At 42.1% G+C, this 27517-nt stretch overlaps 1 protein-coding gene across 2 annotated transcripts in view; it reads left to right on the top strand.

Moving 5' to 3' along the window:
* MTOR (mechanistic target of rapamycin kinase) overlaps positions 1–27517 on the top strand; it is a 115312-nt gene that overhangs the window by 19115 nt on the left and 68680 nt on the right. For both annotated transcript variants that reach the window (XM_074377433.1, XM_074377434.1), the window contains exons 14-27: positions 531–653; positions 1310–1399; positions 1500–1592; positions 2293–2427; positions 2671–2800; positions 4160–4410; positions 13952–14038; positions 16604–16771; positions 17297–17409; positions 17722–17884; positions 18989–19081; positions 19775–19921; positions 23837–23979; positions 27229–27391. In XM_074377433.1, coding sequence (XP_074233534.1) covers positions 531–653; positions 1310–1399; positions 1500–1592; positions 2293–2427; positions 2671–2800; positions 4160–4410; positions 13952–14038; positions 16604–16771; positions 17297–17409; positions 17722–17884; positions 18989–19081; positions 19775–19921; positions 23837–23979; positions 27229–27391 — 1899 coding nt within the window. The remainder of the gene's footprint in view (positions 1–530; positions 654–1309; positions 1400–1499; positions 1593–2292; positions 2428–2670; positions 2801–4159; positions 4411–13951; positions 14039–16603; positions 16772–17296; positions 17410–17721; positions 17885–18988; positions 19082–19774; positions 19922–23836; positions 23980–27228; positions 27392–27517) is intronic.

The following is a 27517-nucleotide window of genomic DNA, read 5'->3' on the forward strand; positions in this document are numbered from 1 at the left end:
TATTGATATGATTACTAACTCTTTGGATTTATCTGGAGGTGTCTGAAACCACTATTGAGTGTTAATATTTCTTTCAACATCATAGCTGTTCTGACTGTCCTTTGATTCCTTTGTCATTATTTATAGGCACTCATAGTGATTTGCTTTCTGGACAAAGATTTTTCTTGCAGGGAGCCCTTCCTTCATTCTTTATCTTTGCAAAACCCTGCTTATAGTGAGCCCTGTTGGTTTTCTGTCTTCCATGATGGTCTACACTGTTAAAAGCTATGCTTTGCAGAGGACTGTGGTTCCTTGGAGTGCTGTGACAGAAGGAGAAAGGGCTGGTTTTGAACAGTTTTTCTTCCCATCACTGCTGTATCCAAGACGGCCCTGTGAGCTGCAGAGATGGCCTTTGCTTGTGGAGTATCTCACAGCTACTCAATCTACAGTGGCGTTCTGGTTCCTTCCCCTAGTTCCCTGCCACATTCTCCCTTTAGAAACACATTTGCTCTCGAATTTCCTCCGCCATAGTGAGCCTTTCTTCCCTACAGATTCTGACAGAGCTGGAGCATAGCGGCATTGGAAGAATCAAGGAACAGAGCGCCCGCATGCTGGGGCACCTGGTCTCCAATGCCCCCCGACTCATCCGCCCCTACATGGAGCCTATTCTGAAGGTAATTTGTGACAGACAGAGACTAGTGCTTTCTCTCCAGGTTGTCTTATGTCAGCTCATTTGGGATGGTGGGAGTATGTCAGTGCTCACTGGTAAGCTAAATAAAGTAGATAATTTCTTTGGTCCCAGACTCAGGGACAAGGGCCACATCAAGCAGCCTCAGTTAAAGAGGACGAGGAATCTCACCAACTGCAGGAAAGGGCTCTCCTTACGAGAGATATGATATTTCAAGCACATCATCAAATGTACTTGGAAAGGAGAAGTAAGCCGAGAGCAGCATAAAAGAGTTCCACCCAAATGAAGAAAAAAATGAGCTTTAAAATCGGAAACAACCTCCAAATCTAAATATGTCAGAGTCATGTGAAGTCTTTCATAACTTACGTAAATCTGAATGAGAGAGCACACAGATACAGCGTGGAGAAGGTGGGGGAAGTGTTGGTAAATCATGGCACTTCCCAGCTCTCATATGTCAGGCTTGTGTGCAGTATGGAGAGGGGTTTGAGATGAGAATCCACATTCCAAAGGAGTCCTGGATTCATAAAGCCTGGAAGGAATTTATCTGTGACTAAGATGGTCTCTTGGGTATATTTTATTTATGTGAAAAAAGGTTTCTGGTAGACTAACCAGCATTCATTTTCTCATGCCTTCTTCCCGTAGGCTTTAATTTTGAAACTGAAAGATCCAGATCCTGATCCAAACCCAGGTGTGATCAATAATGTCTTGGCTACAATAGGAGAGTTGGCTCAGGTAAGGGGACAGCTTTTCCATAGGACCTCTGAGGAAGGCAGAATACTTCTTAATGCCAGAATTTCCAATCTTATCTGCCACCCTCTTTTTCATCTTGTAGGTTAGTGGCCTAGAAATGAGGAAATGGGTTGATGAACTTTTTATTATCATCATGGACATGCTCCAGGACTCCTCTCTGTTGGCCAAAAGACAGGTGGGTACCACTGCTTCCTGACTAAGCAGGACAAGCCCCAAGCAGCCAGGGACCTTGTCTCTCTCAGTCACCTCAGTGCCAATACTGCCCAGCACATAGTAGGTGCTCAGAAATATTTGTTGACCGAGTGAAAAGAAGAAAGCTTTGGACAAAGTTTGCCTGTCACCCTGACCCAGAGTCACTTTCAGTCTCAGGGCTGGCCAGCGCCGTTTCCTCTGGACAAAAAGAACTGCAGATCATCTGTCAGAGCCCCAGCTCCTGAAGGGAAAAAGAAAGCCTTGGCCTCTGGCTGTGGAGGCAGGTGGAGCTTCAGCTCACGCCCGCCTTCCCCCAGCCCTGGCTTCACTTTGATCATGGAGGGCAGTCATTAGGTGACTAGACCAAAGTAAGAACAGGCGTAATTCCCTTTTCGGTCAGACTTTTCCTGTCGGTCATCCAGGGTGTAGAAGGGCTGTATGCCCCCCCTGAGGAAGGTGGGACTGTTCTTTGCCTTTGATCCAGTAATTGCTGTATTGGTTTGTAGCCTTGATTTTGTGTCCCAGCTCTCAGAATCTCTGTTTACGGTTAGTGCTTTTACTGGAAATTCTTTTCTTGTAATAGCCTCTAACACTTCATTACAACCATTTACTGAAGAGTACAAAGTATGCTTTCCTTTCTCTCTCCCTGGCTCTACAAACTAAGTGAGCTTTTGCCTGTCCAGGTGGCTCTGTGGACCCTGGGACAGCTGGTGGCCAGCACTGGCTATGTGGTGGAGCCCTACAGGAAGTACCCCACGTTGCTTGAGGTGCTACTGAACTTCCTGAAGACTGAGCAGAACCAGGGGACACGGCGAGAGGTGGGGAACATGCAGACTTGATCTTTAAAGCCTTTGCTGGGAGAACGGGGCGGGTGGGGGAGACGTTTGAGGCGTTAACATGCTCAGTATTGATGAGGCTTCCTGTCCCTCTCCATTTTGGTCACGTGGCTGGTTGTGGCATAAGAATTGGGCGTTACGGAACACGAGAGGAATATCCCTGAAAGCTGTTGTAGTCAGGTGCTGTGGTGAATGTTTTCTTTTCCCCTCCACTTTCCCACCCAGGCGATCCGTGTGTTAGGGCTTTTGGGGGCCCTGGATCCCTATAAGCACAAAGTCAACATCGGCATGATCGACCAGTCCCGGGACGCTTCTGCTGTCAGCCTGTCAGAATCCAAGTCAAGTCAGGATTCCTGTAAGTCCAGGGGAACCGCGAGAGGCTTGCCAAGTTCCTGCCCCATGGAGCCCTCACCAGCCGTGTTCAGAGAGAGCCTTGGGCTGGATGACTGTGAAGTTAGCGCACATGGGCTCACCCCAGAACGTCTGAATGGAGCATCAGTGGTTTCCTCTTGAGTCACAGCAGGGGCTGCTTCGAGGTGTATCCAGAGTCTTCCCGTCTGTCTGGGTTCTTTGTTAAGGGTCAGCAGGCTGTGTCTCTACTCACTTCCTGTGCTTTTGAGGGAGATGGGAATTATCACCCCATCACCTTTGTTCATCTGATCTTTTGTTAGGGCTTCTTTGATGTTTTCTATTCCCACGGCACCCAAGGAGGAAGAGGGTAGAATTATTCTCCCTATTTTAATTGATAGGGAAATCTCACACAAGGCTCAGAGGGCAGAGAAAAACTAGTAGCAGTCAGAATCCTGGGCTTTTTTTCCCTCTAGTGGTCTGGCCCTGGAGTCCCTGTGCCTTAGATGAGAACCAGAGAGACTGGGCAGGGCATGGGATGCAGGCGGGTTGTCCATCAGGGCAGGCTTATGTCTGAAAGTATAGAAGTTCAACAGCGGCTCTCCCAGCTAGTCCAGCAAAGTGTTATTTTGCCAAAATAAAATAATTTGTTTCTAAATGCTGGATGGGATCATACTGCCTCTAGTTTGTCCTTCTGTATATTAGAGAAGTGTGCCTGTGATGTCCTGCCAGAACCACTGCTGTCAAAAGCAGAGCCTGAGCCGTGTCCCTCAGGTGTTCCTCCGTCCTCAGCGGTGCCAATCATCCAGTCTCTTGGATGTTCTAGTTCTTAGCCTCCTTATCACACCATTTAACCTCCCCCCACCCTCCCCCATTCTCCCCAACCTCCCTCCCCTCCCCCACCCCCAGTCCTTGAGATCCTTGTTGTTCAGGTCACGTAGCATTTGTTACTAACATGTCTGAATTCCCTAGGGGACCAAGCAGCTGCTGAACAGATGTTTGCCTAATTTAATCCCCTTTATTTTCATTTGGGGGAGTAATTATTTTTATCGATGGTTTTAGCTACGAAGTTGTGAACTGGAATAGTAAGAAGCTAAAGTAAACATAACAATTTAAAGAAAGCCCCTCATGTACTGTTTTATGCTTTTGTAGTTTGGATGATAGACAAGCTGAAAACTGTCCTTGATGATGAGAGCCTATTCACTGGCTCCTAATATACCCTGTATTCCCAGTGTGATTAGGATGTAGCGGGGAGAAAGAGATGAATGCTAATGATTGTCGGGAGGCTTTTGGTATGTTGTTAACATGCTCTGTATAAAGTCAGAGTCACGTATAGCTCACGGTCCTCACCGTTGTTTGGTCCTAGCTGACTACAGCACCAGTGAAATGCTGGTCAACATGGGGAACCTGCCTCTGGACGAGTTTTACCCGGCCGTGTCCATGGTGGCCCTGATGCGGATCTTCCGAGACCAGTCCCTCTCTCACCATCACACCATGGTCGTCCAGGCCATCACCTTCATCTTCAAGTCCCTGGGGCTCAAGTGTGTGCAGTTTTTGCCCCAGGTCATGCCCACGTTCCTGAATGTCATTCGCGTTTGTGACGGGGCCATCCGGGAAGTAAGTGGCTACAACCCCAACCCTGGCCCCTTCCTCCTCTGTGCCACACGTGCACCAAAGAGCTATCTCTGCCTCGACTTCCTAATGATGTGCTCTGCTTGCAGTTAAACACTTTGATCTCCCACTGTGGATTGGGTGCCTCTGAGGAAACACAACTCTCACCCAGATTTGGGTGATGTGGCAATCAACGTGTTAAGCATAATGCCTTTCCTCCCCCTGAGCTTCTAACACCTAAGTGTTCAGGTTTAATTAGCTCGGCCCAATTTCCTGTTTTATCCTTCAAAATGGATAAAAGATGAGTGGCCTGGGGGAGGGACAGCACTGTTATTCTCAGTAATCTTGAGTTCAGTCCAGTTCTCTGGTGGAATGTCCCACAGTGGATTTCTGGTTGCTTCTTCATGCTTAAAGTCAAACATTTATGGTGGGAATACTACAGAAGTGAAGTTGCATACTTCTTATGGGATCTCATATCAGTTTGTCCCATTATTGTTGGTCCTAAGTTTGAGCACGTGGTTAGGTTGGCATCTGTCAGCTCTCTCCATTGTAAAGTTACCTTTTTTCCTTAGTCATTAAGTAATCTGTGGAGTGATACTTTGAGACTGTGTGACTGTCCTATTCCCCAGCTACCTTTTACCTGATGGTTTCAGCCTCCATGGATGATTCTTGCCTGAATCAGGTATCACACTGATAGCAAAGACCTTCCAGTTCTGTCATTCCTTCTACTTTTAATAGCTGGCATCTTTCTGTAAAGAAAAATTTCCCCCTTTCCCACCCTCTTTTTCTCTCTTGCTCTCTTTTTTTAATTTCTCTAAACCACAGAACAGGCAAAGTGGTTCTGTGATGACCACACCTGTACCACTGCCAACTACCAGCGACCCTACTGAATAGAGTTCAAGCTGGCTTTGCAGGTCCTGCTGCCCTTAGCATATATTCCACAAGGGTGTGCAGTCAGCATTTAAAAGATACTTGAATTAATTGTTTTTCCCTTTACGATTGTATATTCAATTTGAAGTACCTTTAGAGAAGATGGTATCTGTTTTAGAAAGTATGTGTTCTAGCTGTGCACCTGCAGTATAGAAGTGCAATTTATTTTTACAATATCAACCTTATTGAATTCCTACTAATTCTGATAATTTGCCTGTCAGTTTTCCCAGGTTTTCACTCTAGATAATCATAGTCTTCATAAAGAAAAAAACAATTTTGGCTTTTTTGTCTTAGTCTGTAAAACAGTTGTTACTTTTCCTTACTGCATTCCTAGGACTTTCACTACAGTATTAATTAGACTCTGTGATGGTGGAAACCTTTAATCTTGTTCCTGATTGTAATGGGACTGCTGTTAAGATTTCATTACTAAGTATGATGTTTGCTGTAGATTTTTGATAGATAGCTTTTTAAAGGTTATAAATTTCCCTTATGGTCTTAATTTGCTTAAGAGTTTCTATCATGAATGGGTATTAGATTTATCAAATGCCTTTTCTTTATCTCTTATAAGGATCATTTGGTTTTTCTTTTAATATGTTGACATATTGAATTACAGTGATATATGTTCTAATGTTGAAACATCCTTGAATTCTTGTGTTAAAACCATCTTGTTATGTTGCATTTTTTTAAGTACATTGATTTTTATATCTAAAATTTAATTTAGAATTTTTACATCTGTGTTCCTGAGTGGAATTGGCCTGTAATGTTCTTTTAACTTCAGGTTCAAAGATCTTCTGTTTCTCGAGAGTTTTAGTCACATTTTTCTAAGAAAGTATTCTTTTTATCTAAATAGTAAAATCTATTGGCATGACCTTGTTCACTATTCTTTTATATTTTCATTTCTTGCTGGAGATCTGTCATAGTACTTTTCTTTTTCAAAGAAGCAGCCTTACCACTGTTGATCTTCTCTCTTGTATCTTTGTTTCCTGTTTTATAAATCTGCTCCTTATTAGAACTTTCTTCCAGTTTTTTTCTTTTTTCTGCTTCTTAAAACAATTCTTATTTGAATATTGGCTCATTGATTGTCAATCTTTCTTCTTGTCTAAATGTAATCTGTTAAGGCTGTAAATTTAACCCCAAGTATAGTTTAGCTGCATTCCAAAGCTTTTTAAAACTTTTTTGAGATGAAATTTACATGCCATAAAATTTACCCTTTGTAAGTGTAAAACCCAGTGATTTTTAGTATATTTATAGAGTTGTACAACCATCGCTACAGTCTAACTTGAGAAAATTCTCATCACCCCAGAAAGAAATCTGCCTGTCTGCAGTTGTTTCCTAGGCAACCACTAATCTACTTTCTATCTCGAGAGGTTTACCTTTTCTGGACATTTTGTGGAATTGGAAGTATACATGGTTTAATGTGTCTGGCTCCTTTCACTTAATATAATACTTTTGAGGTTCATCCATGTTGTAACATGCGTCAATATGTTCATTTTTATTGCTGAATAATTAGTACTTTCATTACTGTTTAGAAATATGTGTTTTTTAATGTTTGTTATGATTACTTCTTTCATCATTGAGTTATTTAGAATTGGTATTTTAATTTGCAAACATGGAATTTGGAATTTCTTTTTTGGATACATGTTTCTAACTTAATTACCTTGGGTTTACGACTCTGATAATCTGCTGAAACTGCCTTAATAGTCTAATGCTTGATCTATTTTGGGAAATATTTCCTCTGTGCTAGGGAGTAAGGTGTATTTGCTAAAGATATGCACAGAGTTTTACATATGTCATTATATTTGAATTTATTATTGTTTTCAAATCTTTTGTATCTTTGTTAATTTTTGTTTGCTTACAATCTATCAATTATTGAGAGAAGTGAGATAAAAATCCCCTTTTACAATGATGGGTTTATTAACGTCTCATAGTTTAGTCAGTTCTGCTTTCTATATTTTGGGGGTTATTAGATGCATACACATTTTAAATCATCATATCTTCCTGGTAAACTGAATCTTTTGTCATTTTATAATGACCCTTTTTATCTTTAATAATTCCTTAAAATTTATTTTGCTTAATGTTAATACAGTTTCACCAGCTTTTTTTGGAGATGTATGTCTTTTCTTATCCTTTTACTTTTGACTATCTTGTGACTTTCTGCTTTAGATAGGTATCTCATAGCAATACATATAATAATATAGCTGGATTGTCTTTTAGTGTTAATTTGAAAATCTTTGTCTTTTAATCAGTGCATTCAGTTCAATTACGTTTATTGTGATTGCTGATATATTGAGGTTTATTTCCACCATCTTACTTTGTGCTTTATTTTTGTCCTACTTAATCTGTTTATTTTCTTTCATTTCTGTCTTTTTTGGGCTTGATTGGGCTTTCATTTTATCTTTTGCCCTCTACTCATTGGCCACCTTTAATTTCATTAAACATTTTGTAATGAAATCATAAAAAGTAGACAACTTATATTAAAGTCTCATACTCATCAACAACTATAAGTATTTTATCAGTTTGATTTCGTCTTATTACCTCCCCCACCCAAACACACACACATGCACATGCGCACACACACACTTTTTTTCTGGGACATTTTAAAGCAAATTCCAGATAACATTATTTCACCATTGAATACTTTTTTCCCCATATAACCACAGTTATGACACCTACAGAATTAACGATAATTCTTTAATATAATCTAATACCAGTCCTTCTTCAAATATCCTTGTGTGTCTTAAAAATTTATTTTGGTTTATTCAAATCAGAATCCAGATAAAATGGCAGTTGGTTGATATGTTTAATTCTCTTTCTCTTCTTTTCCTTTTTCCTCTACTTTTTTTCTTTTCATGCCATGTATTTGTGGAAGAAACCAGGTCATTTGTTTATAGAATTTTCCTTTCTGGGTTTGACTGATAGTATTTTCAAGATGTCTTTTAACCTTTTGTAAACCGATTAGATTTAGAGGAGTGATTAGATTGAGGTTTTATTTTTTAGGCAAGAAACACTCCAGAAGTGGTACCACATACTTCCTATTTTGACATTTAGTAAGCAAATAGTTTCTAAATGATCCACTTCTAGTGATGTGAAGGTTAACCAAAGGGTTCAGGTGTTGTGATTCTGTGTTCCCCAGCAGCCTTTCTCCCAGTCATTCAGTGTTTGTTGGTGATTGTTTCCTAGAACCATTATTTGATTAGCAACCAGAAAATGGTGATTTTGTAATTCTATTACTGCTCTGGATTTATTAGCTAGAAATCATCTGTAAATAACTTTGTGTCATCAATTATTTAGTTAATTTAAAGGGTAGTTCATGCAGGAAATGCATGATTTTTACCCTTTATCAGTTTTTCAGAATAATGAATCAAGTCCCTTGCAGCCTCTCAAAGGTGACCCAGGCACCCCTTCTCCCCTCAAACCCCTGCCATAATTTGGAGTATCATTACCAACTCATGGAGATATATATATATATATATATATATAGTGTTTCTGTTCATTGAAGACACTGTTTTTAACAATTTAATTATCTCAGTGGCTTTTGTATTCTTTTTCCATTGCCTGGTAGTCTTAGTCTTTGATCACTTTTTTCTGGCCAAAAAAAATATTTCAAACTTATCAAGTACATTTCACTCAAGTGTAGGCATAGCCACTTCCAAGAAGCTATGGTTTCTTCAAGTGAGAGGTGGAACTTACAGACTGCAGTTTGTGTGCTGGGGTGTTTATTGTTAATGGTGTATCATTGTTTCCATGCCTGATTTTCAGTGAACAGAGCTAGAAATACATATTTTTTAGAAAATAAAAATAAGTCATTAATACTGATATTTTTAATTCAAATTTAAGATTAAAGAGTTTTTACTTCTTTGATTTTATAGTTGTATCTCTTTCCTGTTACACTGAAAAACTTGATTCCTTGATTCTGAAATCTCCATAATTACTTGCTCTGTCTTGCAGAGTATATATATTTTGTATACATATAAACAGTAAAGAACCAGTATTAGTATTAAAAACATGATTACTGAATTCAGTTCAAGGCCTTTTGTAATTTTTTATTGTTTTTAGGATATGACCTATTGGGGATATACACCAAAATGTGTTCAAATGTGTTCAAAGTCACTTGAGGTTCTTCTTTGATCAAAGATTGTGCAACCAACTTGGTTTATAGTTAAATCATCCGTTCCTATTTATTTTCAATATTTAGAAATTTCTTGTGAGTTTTTCTAATTTAACTTTTATTTTAGTTATGTAAGACATTAGCATAGTTCTACAACTATAAAACTATGGTTCAAAACCGTGAGATAAGATATCTTCAGTGAAAACTAGTTTCTCTCCTCATTCTTACACCTTGTTTCTTCCTTCCTCTATCATTTACTATTGCTGCAATGACAAATCACCACCCATTTAGCAACTTGAAACAACACACATTTATTATGTTACAGTTCTGTAGATCATATGTCTGACACAGATCATACTGAACTACAGCCAGGATGCTATTAAGGCAGTGTTCCTTTCTGGAGGCTCGGGGGGAACTCCTTTTCTTGCTTTTCCTATCTTCTAGAGGCTGCCTGGATTACTTGGCCTTTTTGCTCTGTCTTCAAAGTCAGCAACATTGTATCTCTTTGACCCTTCTGCCCTCAGGTCCTCTCTGACCAGTCAGGAAAGGTTCTCTGCTGATAAGGACTCCTGTGATTAGATTGGGCCCGCCTTGATAATCTCCCCATCTCAAGATCCTGACCCCGAATCCCACCTTTAAAAGTCCTCTTTATGACAGCATGTAAAGAAATTTATTCACAGGTTCTAGGGATTAGGGCATGGACTGCCTACCGCAGTTCCCCCAAAGGTAGCCAGTTTTATCAGTTTTAAAATTTATCTTTTCACTGTTTATTTTTGAAAACATAAGGAAGTATATATCCCCCACCTTCCTTTATAAGGATGGTTCTGAACCCAGCAGTGTATCCTGGAGTTCATGCCATAGCAGTAGATTGAGGATTTCTTCATTCCTTTAGGGTTACATGGTGCTTCACTGTATGAACCACCATAGCTGTTTCACCAGTCTCTATTGATAAATGTTTGGGTTTTTTCCAGTCTTCTGATATTTAAAATAATTTGCAGTGAAAAGCTTTGTGTCTACATCATTTTCACCTCTATTTCTTCTTGTATTTTATTGGCCTCATTTTTTATATTTAGATCTTTGTGCTCTTTGGAATATGTCCCAGTGTAGACTATGAAGAATGGATCCAGTCTTATTTTCAACTTTAAAATTTGACTTGCATACCTTATTTAACAAGGTTTAAAATTAATCAGTGTCTCCATCCTTCCCCTGAACAATATACAAAACTGAGAATGATTGCTCAAACTATCTCCCTTCCCTCATTTGTTACTTATCTAGTATCACTTTTTTTTTTTTTTTTTAACAGAGGTACTGGGGATTGAACCCAGGACTTCTCACATGCCAAGCATGCACTCTACCACTGAGCTATACCCTCCCCCCCAAGTATCACTTTTTTTTAACACCAAATTAAACATTACTATTATTTTATGCAGACAGTGTTTGTTTCTGTTTATCCAAACTTGCCACTGCATTCCTGTCTTCCATCTCAGAGCTTCCTCCTAGGGTCATTTTCCTCCTCTGTAAGGCAGATTCCTCTGGCAGCATCCTTCGAAGTAAATGCTGTTTTTGTTTATCTGAAAAAAATCTTTATTTCACCCTCTTTTAAAATCTTTACTTAGCTGAGAATATGACTCTGGGTTCTCCTTCAGCTGTAGATGTTATCCCACTGTTTTCTGACTTCTTTTGTTGCTGTTGAGAAATTGATTCCTTTTTACTTAATATCCCCTTTCTCTGGTTGTTTCAGATCTTCCCATTGTTTTTGTTGTCCTGAAGTTTCACTATGGCATATCTAAATATGCATTTCTTTTTCTTACCCTGTTGGGGATTTGTGGGCTTTCTGAACCTGAGGAGTTCACCCTTCTATTTTTCCTTCCAGAATTGGCTTCAGCATGTAGAGCTTCTCACTCTGTACTTAATGTCTGTTAGTTTATTATCCATATTTTTCATCTTTGTCTCTCAGAGTTGCATTCTGGATATGTCTTCACATCAGTTTTCTGTTCACTAATTCTTCAGCTATGTCTTTTTGACCTATCATTGAGTTTTTATTTCCAACTACATTTTTTTTTCTAAAGTTATTCTAGGTTCTTTCAAACACACCTAGTACTTTTTATGGTATCTTGTTCCTTATATATATTTTTTATTCTCACTTCTATTTCTTTAAGCATTTTAAACAGATTTATTTTACATTTTCTATCCAATAATTCCAATATATATAAAAATGTTGATGGGTTTAATACTGTTCTTTATTGTTTCTACTGAGTCATACCTGCAGTGTGTCTTACAATTTTGGATCCTGTATCATATTCAGCTGGACTTTCTGTGGAGCAATAGTAATACTGGAAAATCTGCTCTTAAGTTGCATCTCTCCAGAGGGATTTGCATTTGCTGCTGCCAGGTGGCCCAGGACAATTTTAAGTTAGTTTCCTGGCTTAGACTTTCTCAGGCCTCACAGAGAGTTAAAATAACCCCCTAAAGTCATTTGAGAGTGGCTTGAAATCACAAACTCTTCTGGAAGGCTTTTTTTTTTTTCCTACCTAGACCTCACATCAAGACTGACAAATTTCTGTCTCCTTTTGTCAGTGGACAGATTTGGGGGGGGGGATTTCACCATTTTTCTTGCTTTGAAGGTCTGGCTTTATGTGAAAGGTTTCAGTTCTGATAATCTAATAACATTTGTTATCTTTTATGTATTAACTTTTAGGCTTTTCAAAGCGGGGATTTGGGAGAGGATCTAAGCTACCGTATTTTCAGGAACAAAACTATGTGTTCTTTAAAAATACTAATGTTCAGGAGGAAAAAGAGAGAAAAAGCTTGGAAAAGAATCTAAGGGAGAAGAAATATGGTGGCTGCTCTGGCTCCTTACCTACAAAGGAGGCATCCGCTGTGTATCGCTGTCGGGCCACTCCTTATGACTCCGCCACCAGAGAGACTCTCCAGTGGGCCCCTCATGAAATGACAGCAAGGATCACGAGGCATTTGTCCTTTCTGCCTTGTGGTTTTCCCTGACCGCCCTGCCATCCCCAGCGTCCGGCTTTTCCTCCAGCCTAGATTTTCTACCTTCTTTCAGGTTCTGCATGACAAAAGTTTTAACTCAAGAACCAATATATTTAGAGTCTCAGGTCCCTTGGTCTCTGTAACGTACAGTTGTAGGGACCATTTTGCAAAAACTGTCAGCAGTGATTCTGTGAGTAGGCGCCTAGGAGATGGTGCTTCTAAGTCGAACCTGTGTGCCATGTGGGACCAGGTTCTGGCCACCCTACAACTCATTGTCGTGAGAGCGTTCATCCAGACTCTCTTTGAGCCTAGTCCTGTATGTTTTGTCAGTCTCACCTCTTCAGGTAATGACTTCTGTAAGTCCATTACTCACTGTTTGAAACACTTTTTATTTACCCCCACCTTACGCAAGTTTTAAAATGTGAATAAGAGTTGAAAATATATGCACGAAATTATCTTTGTTAATGGAGGGCAGCAAAGGCAGAGAGAGCTATATAAATTTGGGGGTGGTTTAGAATATGATTTACTGCTTAATGACAGGTAGCACTGTCTGAGGATCATAACAAAATGACAACTATACCCCGAAGACACCTTTTTTTTTTTTTAAATGGAGGTACTGGGGATTGAACCTAGGACCCATGTGTGCTGAACACACACTCTGCCACTGAGCTATACCCACCCACCTCCCCACCCCACTGAAGACATCTTTACCTTGGAAAATAGTTGGAATTTCCCTCACTATTCCCAGTTTTGTTTAGTGAATGGCATCTCTTAACAATTACAAGATACCGACCTGCATAGAGCCTCCTTATCCCATCCCTCCCTCAGCTTGCTTGCTGTTTTGGCTCCCCATTCCTTAGAGAGACAATTAACCAATTATTTAAGACCTAATTAGTTGAGTTAATTACTATAAATGAAGCATGATACCCATAATAGTTAGCTGTATTTATTTTAGAAAGTAAGTGGTAGTGAATTAGGGCTGAACAAACAAAGGGTACATTTACACCTAATTAAAACTTTCATGTCCGATTTTAAGTCTTCAGTGATTCCGGAAACCCTTCAATGGTAGAAGATGTGCATTGAGCACGTAACAGTATTTGCGCCCCTGTTCCAGTGCTTTCCAGATATTATCTCATTTAACTCTTACAACAAGCCTATGGGACAAGAACTATCATCTCCTGTTTTCTCACTGAAGGGACTGAGTGCAGAGAGGTTAAATGAAGGTCACAAAGCTAGTATGTAACAGAAATGGCTCAGAACAGCTAGTCTGGCCCCACAGCCCCTGCTGTGCAGAAATAGGTTCATCTGGTGAGTAAAGCCAGTGACATTTGTTTTTAGTCCCCTCTTCCCCCACCATTACCACTAGTGGTTTTAAATCTCGTTCTTTGAAACTTAGACAATACGGTGGTGCAGAAACCAATTCCATGGTTGTCTTTATTCGTTCACATGGACATAGGGTAAGCCTGGGAGTGCTACATCCTTCGTGGTGCCAGCTTGCTGACCTCTCCTCCGTTTCAGTTTCTGTTCCAGCAGCTGGGAATGTTGGTGTCCTTTGTGAAGAGCCACATCAGACCTTATATGGATGAAATAGTCACCCTCATGAGAGTGAGTAGAAATTAGTGCTTTGGCCTGTTCATCAGTGTTTGGGTCCAGGAACACTTAGCAGCAAGTTTGGATAATGTGGACATTTGTTTCTTGGGTTATTGTAGAGATGTTACAACCTGAGTCTGAGAAGTGGAGCAAGGTGTCCCACTGGATCAGGAAAGGGGTCTCCAGGCTCTCAGATACAAGAGGACAAGGTGTGAAGTTGCAGGAGAAATCCTGAAGTAATTGTCCTCCCACAAATAGACTCGAGTTCTTTGCTTCACACGCAGCAAAGCAATTTCACTTTAATATCACAATAGTGTTTTACTGTTCTCACAAAAGCATTCTTCCTTACTGCCTGTAATGGCCTTACGAGAGGGCTGGGGATTGGGTTTTCCTGGGGCTATTAAATACGGTGGACTGCTGTCAGGCTCTGCTGTCAGGCTCGGAGGAAGAGGGTGATGCTTTACCCTGCTACCTTCAAAAGCTTTGTAAATGCTACCTTCCGACTGCAGTAGCATATGAAAAAAGGGTCACATCCCAGCTTTTGTAACATGCTTTAAGCAGGTGCAAAGTGCTCCCCATTGATGGCAGTGTCAGTTTTTCTGTTCGGGAGTGGGGAGGCTGCTTCCTGCTGTTTATGGGTTGTTTTGCAGAGATAGCTGAGTCCTCAGAGAATTAGAAGACAATCTTCCAACAATTTTAATTCTTCTACACCAGACCTTTGTAGTTAGCTTGGGGAAGGAAGCAGCAGGGCTAAAATCAAAGCGGCTGGCTTCAAAAATGGAACTTCTCTGACACTAAGTCTCAAAACTAAAACACTCCTATATATATAAATAAATAAAAGCTGCTGTGTTCCACGACTCCTGCCTCAGAGGCCTCTGTACAAGGAGGAGCTGGGTAGGATGCTAAAGGGCCTGACGGATGGGAGTGGGGAGTGCAGGGAGGGGATCGGAGGAGTGCAGGGAGCGGGGACCCCGGAGGTTGGAGAGGGGCCAAGGGAGGAAGCAGTGTGCTCGTGGGTTGAAGCTGAAGTAGTCTGTGACTTATTCCTCAAAAAAGACTTACAACCAAAGCATAGGGGTTTGACACCCGCCAAATACAGCTTTCATTTCCTCTAAGATAGAGAAGGTTCATCAGGGGCTTTTCCTTTGGCGGTTGATCCTGGGCATTTTAATGAGCTCCCCTGAGCCCAGGAAGAGCTCGGGCTTTGTGAACAGTGATTTAATCGGCATCCCTGGGGAGGCTGCCTAGCTCCTTTGAGGCAGAGCAGTCCCTTGTGAGGAGCCCCGATAGTTATTCGGTGAAGAGGCAGGTGGGCTTTCTCTACAGGAGGTGGAGTGCGGTCCAAGTGAGTGAACCTCAGACAAACCATGGAGACCGGAAAGGCTGTGTTCCTTTGTCAAAGCTCTTTATCTTTTTGAGAGAGAATACTTCTCTCACCAAGCAGAAAATTTTGCCAGCAGCTTTTAATATTTTTTAATGTTCTTACTCTCTAAACCATTATGATTTAAACAAAAATTTTTTAATAAAAATACCTTATGCTTCCATACAGTTTTTCATATGAGGAGTTATCTTTTTTCTTCATTGATTTCTATTATGAACTATAGGAGAGCTCAAGAGTATTAATATGTATGTGTTGCCATCATTGGTAGAGTTTCTATTATCATTAAGTCTCCTACTCTGGAGGTTTTAAAGAAGGCAGTAGGTGACTGTCTTTTTGAGTTGATTTGAAATGACAGCTTTTCCTGGAGTGGAAGACTTGGACCAGTTTGCTTCGCAGTGCAAGACAGGATCTGGAGCCAATTGGCCAAGTTTTTATTTTAGTCACTTGTGTGGAATATAATTAGATGAATGTAGAAAAGTGCTTCTTTTGTGGCACAGTCTAGGTCTGAAAATGGTTTGGGACACGTGTCAGATGCTGTCAAGCAAAGTCTAAATCCAGAAAGGGCAGGAAATCTTGTAAATACTGGAGTTGTTCTCTGGCAGAGCCCAGGCGGTACCCAGAGTAAAGAACCACCCTGGACAGCTGGAGAGCTCGAGTGACATAGACCGTCATTCATTTGTTCTGTAGGCGTGTTTGGGTGGCTGGAATATACCAGGCACTCTACTAGATTTGGGGAGATAGAGATGAATCAGAGGGTTTCTTACCTTCAACTAGCCTACAGTCAAGTAGAGGGAGGGCGGCAAAGAAAATTAAGTATTACAGGTGCTAGAAGAGAGGAGGACGGAGGGACCCACAGTGGATAATGGAAGGAGACAGGAAAGCCTTGTTAGGAGAAGTGAGGCTTGAGCCAGTTCTAGAAAGACAGACAGGGCTTATCTGAGCAAGAGTTGGGATCTGGGCAAAGAGTAGCATGAGCAAAGCAGAGGGGCAAAGTGGCCTGTGCATTCGGGGAAATGCAGTTTAGTTGTTCACCATGACTGTGACAGAGATACAGGGAGGCCCGGGGAGAGGATAAGGAAAGAGTCCCTTGGGACAGATGCTCACAACATTTTTACTTCTTTTGAGCTGTCTCAGTTCCTTGGTTCATATTTCAGCAGAAGGGCTCCTGACTTTGCTCCTCTGTCTCTCCCTCTCTATAGGAATTCTGGGTCATGAACACCTCCATCCAGAGCACCATCATTCTTCTCATTGAGCAAATTGTGGTAGCTCTTGGCGGTGAATTTAAACTCTACCTGCCCCAGCTGATCCCGCACATGCTACGAGTCTTCATGCATGACAACAGTCCAGGCCGCATCGTCTCCATCAAGGTGAGTAGCCCAGGGCATTCTCTAGAGAGATTTCCAGCATCCATCAGAGTCCCTGGATGATCAGCTAAGAAACGAGACCCTGTTCTGAGTGATGGGGTGATGCTCAGTCCATAAGACCGAATCCGAAGAATGCTGTAGTACCTGATGTGTGCAGTTTACAGAATGTTTATAATTCTCCCTTGATTATCCTTATGTTTTGTCTCCTTTAATGGGTTATTCTTGGTAAATGTTTTATTGCAGACTGGTTTTCTCTATTATCCAACAACTGATTTCTTACCAACTGAAATAAGCTCAGAGAAAGCAAAGTAACAAATAAGCTCAGAGAAAGCAAAGTAACAGATAAGCAAAATAAAATGAGGGGAAAAAGTGCTACCAAGAGAATGTAGTTCAGAGCCACTTAATAAAGGCTTCTCAGAATCCCTGAAGAATTCTGAATTATCCGTATCCCTGCTCCTCTTCATGTAACTTAGGTACTTGATGCCAGACTGTGTTTGTTCATTGTCATGCCCTCGCTCGTTTTTGCAGTTGCTGGCTGCAATCCAGCTGTTTGGCGCCAACCTGGATGACTACTTGCATTTGTTACTGCCCCCTATCGTGAAGTTGTTTGATGCCCCTGAAGTTCCACTGCCATCTCGAAAGTGAGCACCTTTAGCACTAACAATTATCAAGCTTCTAATGTTTCGTTGGGAATGTCCTTTTCTTAAGTCCCCAGGCCATCCTTCTATTTTTCTGTTCTTTCAACTCCCTTTAAGTTTAGTCCAGAAATGTACCAGATCTGTGGAAATCTTAACTGTTCCCAACCCACTGAAATATATGTTGGATCTATGTACGCAAAACACATCAGAAGCCACTCCGTCCCATTCAGTGCTGATTGTTAAGGTAACCCCCAGCCAGGTCTCTCACTCTGGGCCTGTATGTTAGCAGTTACTGTATGTTAGCGATTGTTGTAGGGCAGCATTAGAGACAGTGGACCGCCTGACGGAGTCCCTGGATTTCACTGACTATGCCTCTCGGATCATTCACCCGATTGTTCGAACACTGGACCAGAGCCCAGAGCTTCGTTCCACAGCCATGGACACATTGTCTTCACTCGTTTTTCAACTGGGGAAGAAGGTGAGCCAGGAGCCCCAAACCAATGTGCTCTTCCGCCTGCCTTTGGGAAGAAGACTTTTTGAATTGCTCCATTTGTTAGTCTCTAGGCCTCAACCACTGCCAGAGAACTAGGAATCATTTGTGCTCTTTTTTGTTCTTCATTCAGCAAGTATTTATTTAGCCATCTACATGGGCTGAGTGCTGTTCTGGGGATAATGTAGTAAACAGATTGCTGTCCTTGTTCTCACAGAGCTTACGTTCCAGCAAAACAAAGCTAATAGGCACAATTTATCTCATAAGAGTGATGGGTAGGGGTGGGGAGAGATGCTGTTTCTTTAGGGTAGATGGGGAAGACCTTTCTGATAAGATGACATATCAGCAGAGACCTAAATGAAGGAAAGGCCCAAGCCCAGGAAGCTGGGTGCAGGCAGAAGGGTTCTGGGAGCAGCAGGAGAGCAGTGTGACCTCAGGGGAGGGAGCAGGGTGAACGTGCTTGGAAGAGGTCATAGGGAGAACCTTGCAAAGGCTGGGCTGGCAGTGGGTGTGGAAACTAGGCACTGTAGGTCAGAACGTGGTCCGCAGACAAGCAGCGTCAGTCCTGCAGAGCTGGGAACGCGGTAGAACCCAGGCAGATTCTCATGCCTCACCACAGACCTACCGAGCCAGCAGCTCTGGCTGTGGAGCCCGGCAGCCTCTGGTTTTGTGTGCCTTCCAGGTGATTCTGATGCCCACTAAAATGTGCACATCACTGTTGTAGGCCGTTGTAAGTACTTTGGCTCTTACTCTGAGCAAAACCTGAAGTCTTTAGAGATTTTGAGCATAGAAATACTGTAATCTGACCCATCACTTAATTTTTAAGTGATTACTCTCCGTGCTGTGTGGAAGAATAGACTGGGCCAAGAGCGGAAGCAGAGAGACCATTGAAAGGCTGTTGCAGGAACCCAGATGGAAGGTGATGGGGACTAGGATCAGAGCCCAGGGGGCTAAAAAGTGCTTCTTCTGAACACCGCATCACTGGTCCAGAACCCAGAAGTGATAGCTGTAATCTGGGAGCGGTGATATTCTTTTCTCTGTTTTCCACTCTCCAAAGTCATGGTTTCTGTTCTGCTTCCTTTCTTGTTCCAGTACCAAATTTTCATTCCAATGGTGAATAAAGTTCTGGTGCGACACCGAATCAACCATCAGCGCTATGATGTCCTCATCTGCAGAATTGTCAAGGTGAACGGAGCTTTTTTCCTAAGTCCCCCATTGTCTTTCTTAATTGGTATTCTTGTAATCTTAGCTGTGGGAGTACATCTAGCTTTTTAGCTTTGAGCTAGGAATTGGCAAACTTTTTCTGTAAAGATAATGAGTTTTTTCAGCATTGCAGGCTGGGTAGTCTCTGATGAAACCACTCAGCTCTGCTGCTGCAGCCTGTAGGCAGTCGTGTGCACACATGAACAAATGAGCCTGACTGCATTCCAGTGAAGCTTTGTTTATGAACACCAAAACATGATTCTCTAATAACTTTCACATGTTTCAGAATATAAATCTTTTGATTTTTTTTTTTTCAATCATTTAGAAATGTAAAAACCATCCTTGGCTCTCAGGCCATGTACTGAAACAGGCAGTTGCTCTTTGCCGCCCCAGCTCTTCCATCACATTCATGGCTCACAGTTGTCTCACAGTTGCCAGTTGCGTGCTCATACTACTAAGTCAGTGTTTGTCAGTGACCAGGAGTGGCCAGCACGGACTGGTGTACAGTGGGGAATACAGCCCCCTACCCACGTGATTCATTTTGTCCACACATGGAACCTTACCTAATCCTGGCTCTTCCAGAAGATGTGACCCCTCCACCAAGGCTTAAGGATGTTTTCTAAACTTGGAGCATCTGCTGAAGTTGCATGTTGTTCTGTGAATCTCTGGTTGCAGGGATACACCCTTGCTGATGAAGAAGAGGACCCTTTGATTTACCAGCATCGAATGCTGAGGAGTGGCCAAGGGGATGCATTGGCTAGTGGCCCAGTAGAAACGGGACCCATGAAGAAATTGCATGTCAGCACCATCAACCTCCAAAAGGTAGGTCCATCATTTCCGGGGCAGGGGCAGCTTGGAAAGGATAGCCCTGCTCTTTGCTCTGCTTAAGACAACCAAAAACCAGCCCAAGCATTTTTCTGAAAATCTAGATAGCATGAACTTAGGTCATTTTGTCTTTCTCCAGGTTTCTGAATTGTACAATTTTTTTTAGTAGAAGGAAAATAAAGAACAAAGTGTCCTTTTGTGTTCCCTTTTTGCTTTGACAGTGGAACGCTTTATTACAAATAGCATTCTCATTTTTAACGTGAACGGAACACTGTTCCTAGTTAGCACTGAGACTGATGCAGGCTTTTAAAGCCCTGCTTCTCAAACTTCTCAGACTCACTGGACTTACCAAATGCTTGGGAGCGTGTTGCTAAAATGCTTGTTCTAATTCAAGCGGTCCAGATTCAGGCCTTGGTAGTTTGCATTTCCAACCAGATCCCAGGTAATGCCGATGCCAGTGGTCCATGGACCACACTTTGAGTAGCGAGGTTTTAGGTCTTTGCAGATAAGTACTGAATTCTCCAAGCTGACCAATGCCTAGGATATAACCAGCTTCTCTCTATGTGTGTCACCAGCCATCCACTTAAAAACAGGCAGTTTCAAAGCATCTCTAATAGATACAAGCAGAATAATCATCTACTTCACTGACTTTTAAATACAGCAGGTTGCTAATTTTCCCCATTTTGTCGTCAGTCGTTAGTACTTCTGGTGACAGTGAGCAGCTCCGAGTTTGGACCTCAGTGCAGTGCTGTTCTCCTTTATTAGCAGCTGACCCAAGGCAGCTGCACTTGTAACAGCAGATAGAGGTAAAAGAACTGGGCAGGGCTGGGTCCCAGCTGACTTGCTCTCTTCCTTTGGCCCGACCTCTGAGCATGTGTGTGTGCTCACACACGGCTTTGGAACACTGGCGTTTACTCCTGATGCCAGTCTTTCCCCGCACAGACGGCTGTAAAGGGACCACTACTGAGGGACGTTTGATGATTTAAGATGGAAGTAAAATAGCCCTGGGTCAGGAGTGACACTGCTCTCGCTCTGTGTTCTGTAACTGCTAGTCCAAGGCTTTTGGTGGAAAAAGGCCATCAATGACCGGGCGTTCCCAGGCAGTTGTTGAGGCCACCGTGCTGACACCTCACACTTGAGGGAGGGGCTGGACAAGAAGGCCAGATGCATGCTTCCTCCCAGATGTTTTCGGCCTGCCTAGGTTCAGAATGTCCTTCCAACCAGGCAGCTGTCCGCCCTGCTTTAGGTCTTTGTTCTCTCTATTTTAGGAAATTCTCCAGTGGTCTAGTTTGCTTCCAGGAAGTTTTGCTTTCTACCCAGGACTTGGAAAAATAAACATAACTTTTGCCAAACAGAAAAAAAGAATCCCAGTCTGTCTCACCTGAGAGATCAGGTCAAGTTGAAAAACCCTAAGCAAAGTTCTCCACAGCTGACTCTCGGATCCATTTCATTGGAAAGTAAATTGTGCTTCCACATATTCATAAGATGCTAATTAGGGATTGCTGTATTTGTCAATTCTAAACAGCTTTCAGAATAGTTTTTGGCCACCTTGATCACCTTTCTATCAGCTGTGCTAATAGAGGATGCTCATGGTACAGAAAACATGAAGCCCATCTATGTGCACGTCTAGGATGCCTTCCAGGAGTCTCAGCAGCGTCACTGTCTTGTGATCATCTATTTGGGTGGACCTCCTAAATGAAGAAGCTGGCATTCCATCAGCATGCACCCGTGTCACCAGATGAGGCAGTCAGCAGTGGGCGGGTGGCAAGAGGAAACTGGCTGGCATTTAAACAGTAGCTGTGAGACCCAGAGAATTGGGAGTTGCTTATGTTTTAAATTACAGAGCAGTAGGGAAAGACCCATGTGAGGGACATAGCCTGCTTGATAGATTGTATACTTATTGGTTACGCTGAACTTTTTTGAAGACCTATTTGCTACCATTTATCACATTGTAACGATGACAGTGACAGCAGTAACAACCACCACCATTTGTTGAGTTCTTCCCACGTGTCAGGCACTGTTGTGAGAACTTCACATGTATTGACTCATTTAATCTTCCCAGTAACCCCACAAGTTAGGTGCTGTCATTACCATCCCTATTTTATGAATGTGGACATTGAGAAACTGAAAGGTTAAGTAATTTTCCCAATGTCAATTTGTAGATGGTGGAGCCAGGATATGACCTGGGTAGTGTGACTCCAGAGTCTCTTATCCACTGTGCTGAATGCCTTCACCTTACGCAGGCTTGGCCTCATGGCCTTAGAGGGTAGAAGACATTAGTAGTACTTCCTTGTTTATGTCCAACTTTCAAATCCTTATAATATAGTGTCGCTGTCCAGGGACCTGCTGTGTAGGGAGGAAACCAGAAATCTGTGGATCAAAAAGGACTTGATGTTTCCATTTCTTTCAACAGAACAAGGTCTAAAAGGCAAGTCTTTGGTATCTAGTGTCACTCTTCTTTCTAGTTCAGGAGTGCTCATTGTAGGGTCAGTGAGAATCCTTCACATAAACTTTTAATTTGTCTCTTGTATCTTGTACTATCTCTACTTCAGTTTTTGACGTAAAATAATCGTTTATGTAATGTCACTCACTGGTAACTCACTAAAAGCTACAGCAGATCTCCATTTTATCCCAGGGAGGTGATGGGTTGAGTCGTTGATGGCGAAGTGGTGTAGCCCATGGGGTCTCTTTCACTCCCTGGACCACTTCACATGAGAACTTCTGCTCTAACTTATGTAAGTTCCCTAGTTTAGGGAGGATCGACATACCTGTTCTGCTGGAAAAATCATCCAAGAATATATTTTAAAGGTTAAAGATTTAGTAGTTAGGGCTGGGCCAATTCAAAGAGATGTCATTTTGATAATAATAGCAACCATTTTTGCTCATCTGTTCCAGCAAGGCCCTTCAGGTGCATTATCCTTAGACGAGGAGGACTGAGAATCAGATGCAGCCTACAAGTAATTTGCCCAGAGTGCTATCACAGCTGCGGCAGAGCCGGGGTTCCAACCAGGCGTCTCTGACTTCAGAGTAATAGGCACTCACGCATAGAGTGCTAACTTTGTGCCAAGCATTGTTATAAATCTGTTACACATATTAACTTAGTTCCCATCTCATAGGGTGTTTTGAGGATTAACTGTTATCCACATTTTACAAATGAGGAAACTGAGGCACAGAGAAGTTAAATAACTTTCCCAAGATCAGACACCCAGAAGGTTACATAACTGGGATTTGAACTCAAGCCTCTGAGCCCCACAGGGTGTGGCTGTTCCACTGCACTGCCCTGTGCATCTCCAGAGCCTGGGTCTTCCATCCACCTCCCTAAGCTGCCCCTGCTAGTAACTCCTGATGCTTGGAGAACTCAGAGTTTTAAGGAACGTTGGAGGGGATAAACTAAAAAGTAAGAATTCAATCTGTTCAACTCTTTCTGTCTCATTTCACAATAGTGTCTGGTGCTCTGGGCTCACTACCCACCTCATTGTCAAACGGTTAATGATGGTGTGAACCTGAGCCTTTCCACTCTCCCTCTGGGACTGCTGTAAGATACGCCAGTGCCCCAGTGCAGAGTGTCCAGGGCCCTTCACACGCTGCTGGGGGCCATTCGGCATTGTGGGATGCATTCTGAGTGTGTCAGTCCCCATCCATTCTGGGTCTGTAGAGCTCTCTGCTTTGCAGATAGAGTCCAGCACAAATGAGGTGTAAAACAAGCTTTCACTGTATTGTGGAATAGTCCAGAGGTTGCTGTTTTTGCTTTATGGCTTTAATTAAATATTACTTTTGTATTTGTACTCGGGGAATTTTATCATGAGAGATATAATGTTATAAATCAAAGAAGAAGAAGAATCATTAGGTGAGGGCTCTTTACAACTGCCCCTTAGAACTGATGGTTTTCCATTGTCACCTGTGGCATTACAGGCCTGGGGAGCTGCCAGAAGGGTCTCCAAGGACGACTGGTTGGAGTGGCTGAGGCGGCTGAGCCTGGAGCTGCTGAAGGACTCCTCGTCACCCTCCCTGCGCTCGTGCTGGGCCTTAGCTCAGGCCTACAACCCCATGGCCAGGTACGCTGTGTCAGGGCTCCCTTCTTCTGAGCCTCAGACTGAGATCAGGGGATCAGCACATAAAAAATGATACATAGAATTAGTTTTTAAACTAAAAATAGACTTACCATATGATCCAACAATCCCATTCCTGGACACATCCAGAAAAAACTCTTAACTTGAAAAGATAACATGCACCCCAGTGTTCATAGCAGCACTATATACAATAGCCAAGACATGGAAGCAACTTAAATGTCCATCAACAGATGACTGGATAAAGAAGTTGTGGTGTATTTATACAATGGAATACTACTCAGCCATAAAAAAGGATGAAATAGTGCCATTTGCAGCAACATGGATAGACCTAGAGATTATCATAAGTGAAGTAAGCCAGAAAGAGAAAGAAAAATACCATATGATATCACTTATATATGGAATCTAAAAAAAAAGGACACAAATGAACTTATTTACAAAACAGAGATAGACTCACAGATGTAGAAAACACACTTATGGTTATGGGGGTGGGGGCAAAGAGGTAGGGAGGGATAAATCTGGAGTTTGGCATTTGCATGTACTAACTACTATATGTAAGAAAGATAAACAATAAGATCATACTGTATGCCACAGGGAACTATATTCAGTATCTTGTAATAACCTATACTGAAAAAGAATATGAAAAGGAATATATATATATGTATAACTGAATCACTGTGCTGTACACCAGAAACTAACACAATGTTGTAAATGGACTATACTTCAATTAAAAAATAAATTTAAAAAAAGAATTAGATTTTGTTAGCAGTAAAAGGGTATTTTTAATTTTGCTAACCTCTGGGGGCAAAGATAAAAGGCCAAATTTAACAAGTTCTTATTACAGGAAAAGCATCCATCTTAACCTTGCTAGTAGACCTTTCCTTAGTAGATTTAGGTCCAAATTTTTAATTACAGAGTCATTTATAACTCTGAAAACAACTATGTAATAGTTTAATATAACCTGTTCCCAATAATAATGATATTCTGATTATTTATTGCTACAATTGCAAATACCCCAAGACTTAGTGGTCTAAAACAACAGCAGTCTAAAATTATTTGTTTTGCTTGTGGATCTGCAGTTTGGGTAGGACTTGTAGGAACAGCTTGTCTCTGCTCCACATGGTGTCAGCAGGAGTATTTGTCCTGGGGCTGCAGGATCCACTTTCAAGATGGCTCATTCATCCTCTCAGCAAGGGAGGTTGACTATCGACTGGAAATTCAGCCCTGGCCAGGGGCCTTGGTTCCTCTCCACATGGATTGCTCTGTGGGTTGCTCAGGCTTCATCACAGGATACTGGCTAGGTTCAAGAGCGAGTGTCCCCAGGGGAATGAGGCAGAAGTTCATGGTGTTTGTATGACCCAGCCTTGGAGGTCACATCGCATCACTTCTGCCCGACTCTGTTGTTGAAGCCAGTCACAGAGGCCCACTCCAGTTCGAGGGGAGGAGATGTGGATGCCACCTTTTTATACGGGAGTAGAAAGATTCTGGAAGAGCATGTGGAGCAGGAGATAGTGCTGCAGCCATCCTTGGAAAATAGAATTTGCCATAAAAAAATAATGTAAACCTTAAACAGGGAATCTTAAATAGCCATTAAACATTTGGTTTAGAAAAAGTTTTAATGCGTGTAAAAGATTTATAGCATAAGGTAAGTGAATTAAATGGAATACAAAATGGTGTAAATGTGATTTCAGCTATTAAAAATATATGTTCACAGGAGAAAGGTTAGAACATAACACAGCAGTGATTATCTCTAAGTAGGAGTGTTTAAGGAGCAATTATTTTCTTTATTCTTTTCCCTATTTTCTAAATTTTTCTGCAGTGGACAATTCTTATTTAAAATGAGGCATAAATGGTAATTAACGATTCTTCTCACTAACAAGAAGCAAAAAAAGTGAGGTATTCCACTCCATTTCACTTTTATCAGCACAGCTGGTTTGCTATTTCAAGTGTATTTAGCAAGAACAGCGATGGTCCCTGAGACTGTTGCTGGGATGCCGTGATTTGGTTCATCTAATTTCTTTCAAATATTTTTTAATGCTTTAAAAATAGTTCTAAGAACTTCTCTGTTTCCATAGTATTCAAATTCCATGTGCTCAGCTGATGTAGCATACCTCTCTCCTGCTCTGAGTCACTTCTGAGCACACTGTCATCCAAAAGAGGCTTGTGATAAATATACACACATGTGTCTATCCCTTTAGTGCCAAATATGTTCATTTGGGACCCAGCATGGTCTTGGACCTAGATCAGAAACCTTATTTCTTAATTTACACAGGACTTCTTTGGGCCTTCATGTTACCCTTTGAATTTCAAATTCTGTTTTTCCCATCAGGTTCCAAAATTATATATACGTCAATCTGACAACCTTTTTAAATAGGTAATGAAAAGTAGATGTATAGGCATCAAATGCTTAAACTCATACATTATATAGGCATATCCTGTAGTTTCCAACCCTCCTCTCCACACATTCACCAGAAGAGAGAGGGGAGGAGAGTTCAGATGTCACAGGTAGCAAATATGTCCGGCCGGGCGACGCGGCAGTGATTCTAGGTAGTTGCCGCAGCCCTACCAGGTCTTCCTAAGGCCGCAGCTGTTGCAGGTTTGGCTTAGAGGATCTTTTACGACTTACGGATTTGGATTCTGTTTTCTAATGCTGCTAGTTTCTTATGTTTATGACCATCCAGCCAAGGGTTCTGGTTATGTTTTGAAAAACAATAGCAGATGCTGCCTCTGGCACTTCTGATCTTAGGACTTTGGACATGGCCTGAGAAGCATCATTTGAAGATTATTTTCTGAATCTGTTATGTCAGCTTCTATGTTAGAAGCCCCCTTTCTGTTCACCCGCTCCAATGAAGAAAAATGATGTGAAAAATGTGGACACAAGTTTTTTTCTCTGTTCTTTTTTCCCCTTCTACCCCCCCACCCACAGGTCCCTGTACCTGCGCTCTAAAATACAGTAGTCACTAGCCATGTGTGGTTATTTTAATTTAATTAAAATTAACTAAAACTTAAAATTCAGTTCCTCAGTTACACTTATCACAGTTCAAGTGCTCAGTGACCAATGGCTACCATATGGACAGGGAAGATACAGACCATTCCAGCAAGTTCTGTTGGACAGCGCCAGCCTGGATAGCCATAAGCAATGATGCCAGGAATAGGCTGATAGGTGCCACTCCATGGCACCAGGCAGAGGCAGCAGAGTCATCTCCAACGCTTGTCTCCACTCCTCTCTGCCTTCAGGGATCTCTTCAACGCTGCGTTCGTGTCCTGCTGGTCGGAGCTGAATGAAGACCAGCAGGATGAGCTCATCAGAAGCATCGAGTTGGCCCTCACCTCACAGGACATCGCTGAAGTCACACAGACTCTCTTAAACTTGGCTGAATTCATGGAACACAGTGACAAGGTGAGACTTGGCCCCCTTGTCCAGCTGGAGCCTGACAGGGCACCAGCTGGTGGGAGGGGAGAAGCTCCCGCACAGCCCAGTCTTGCCTGGGCCCCGTCCGCCACTTTCCTGTGCCGTGACTTCCAC

Source organism: Camelus bactrianus, chromosome 13 (genome assembly GCF_048773025.1).
Source record: "Camelus bactrianus isolate YW-2024 breed Bactrian camel chromosome 13, ASM4877302v1, whole genome shotgun sequence".
NCBI classification, from domain to species: domain Eukaryota; kingdom Metazoa; phylum Chordata; class Mammalia; order Artiodactyla; family Camelidae; genus Camelus; species Camelus bactrianus.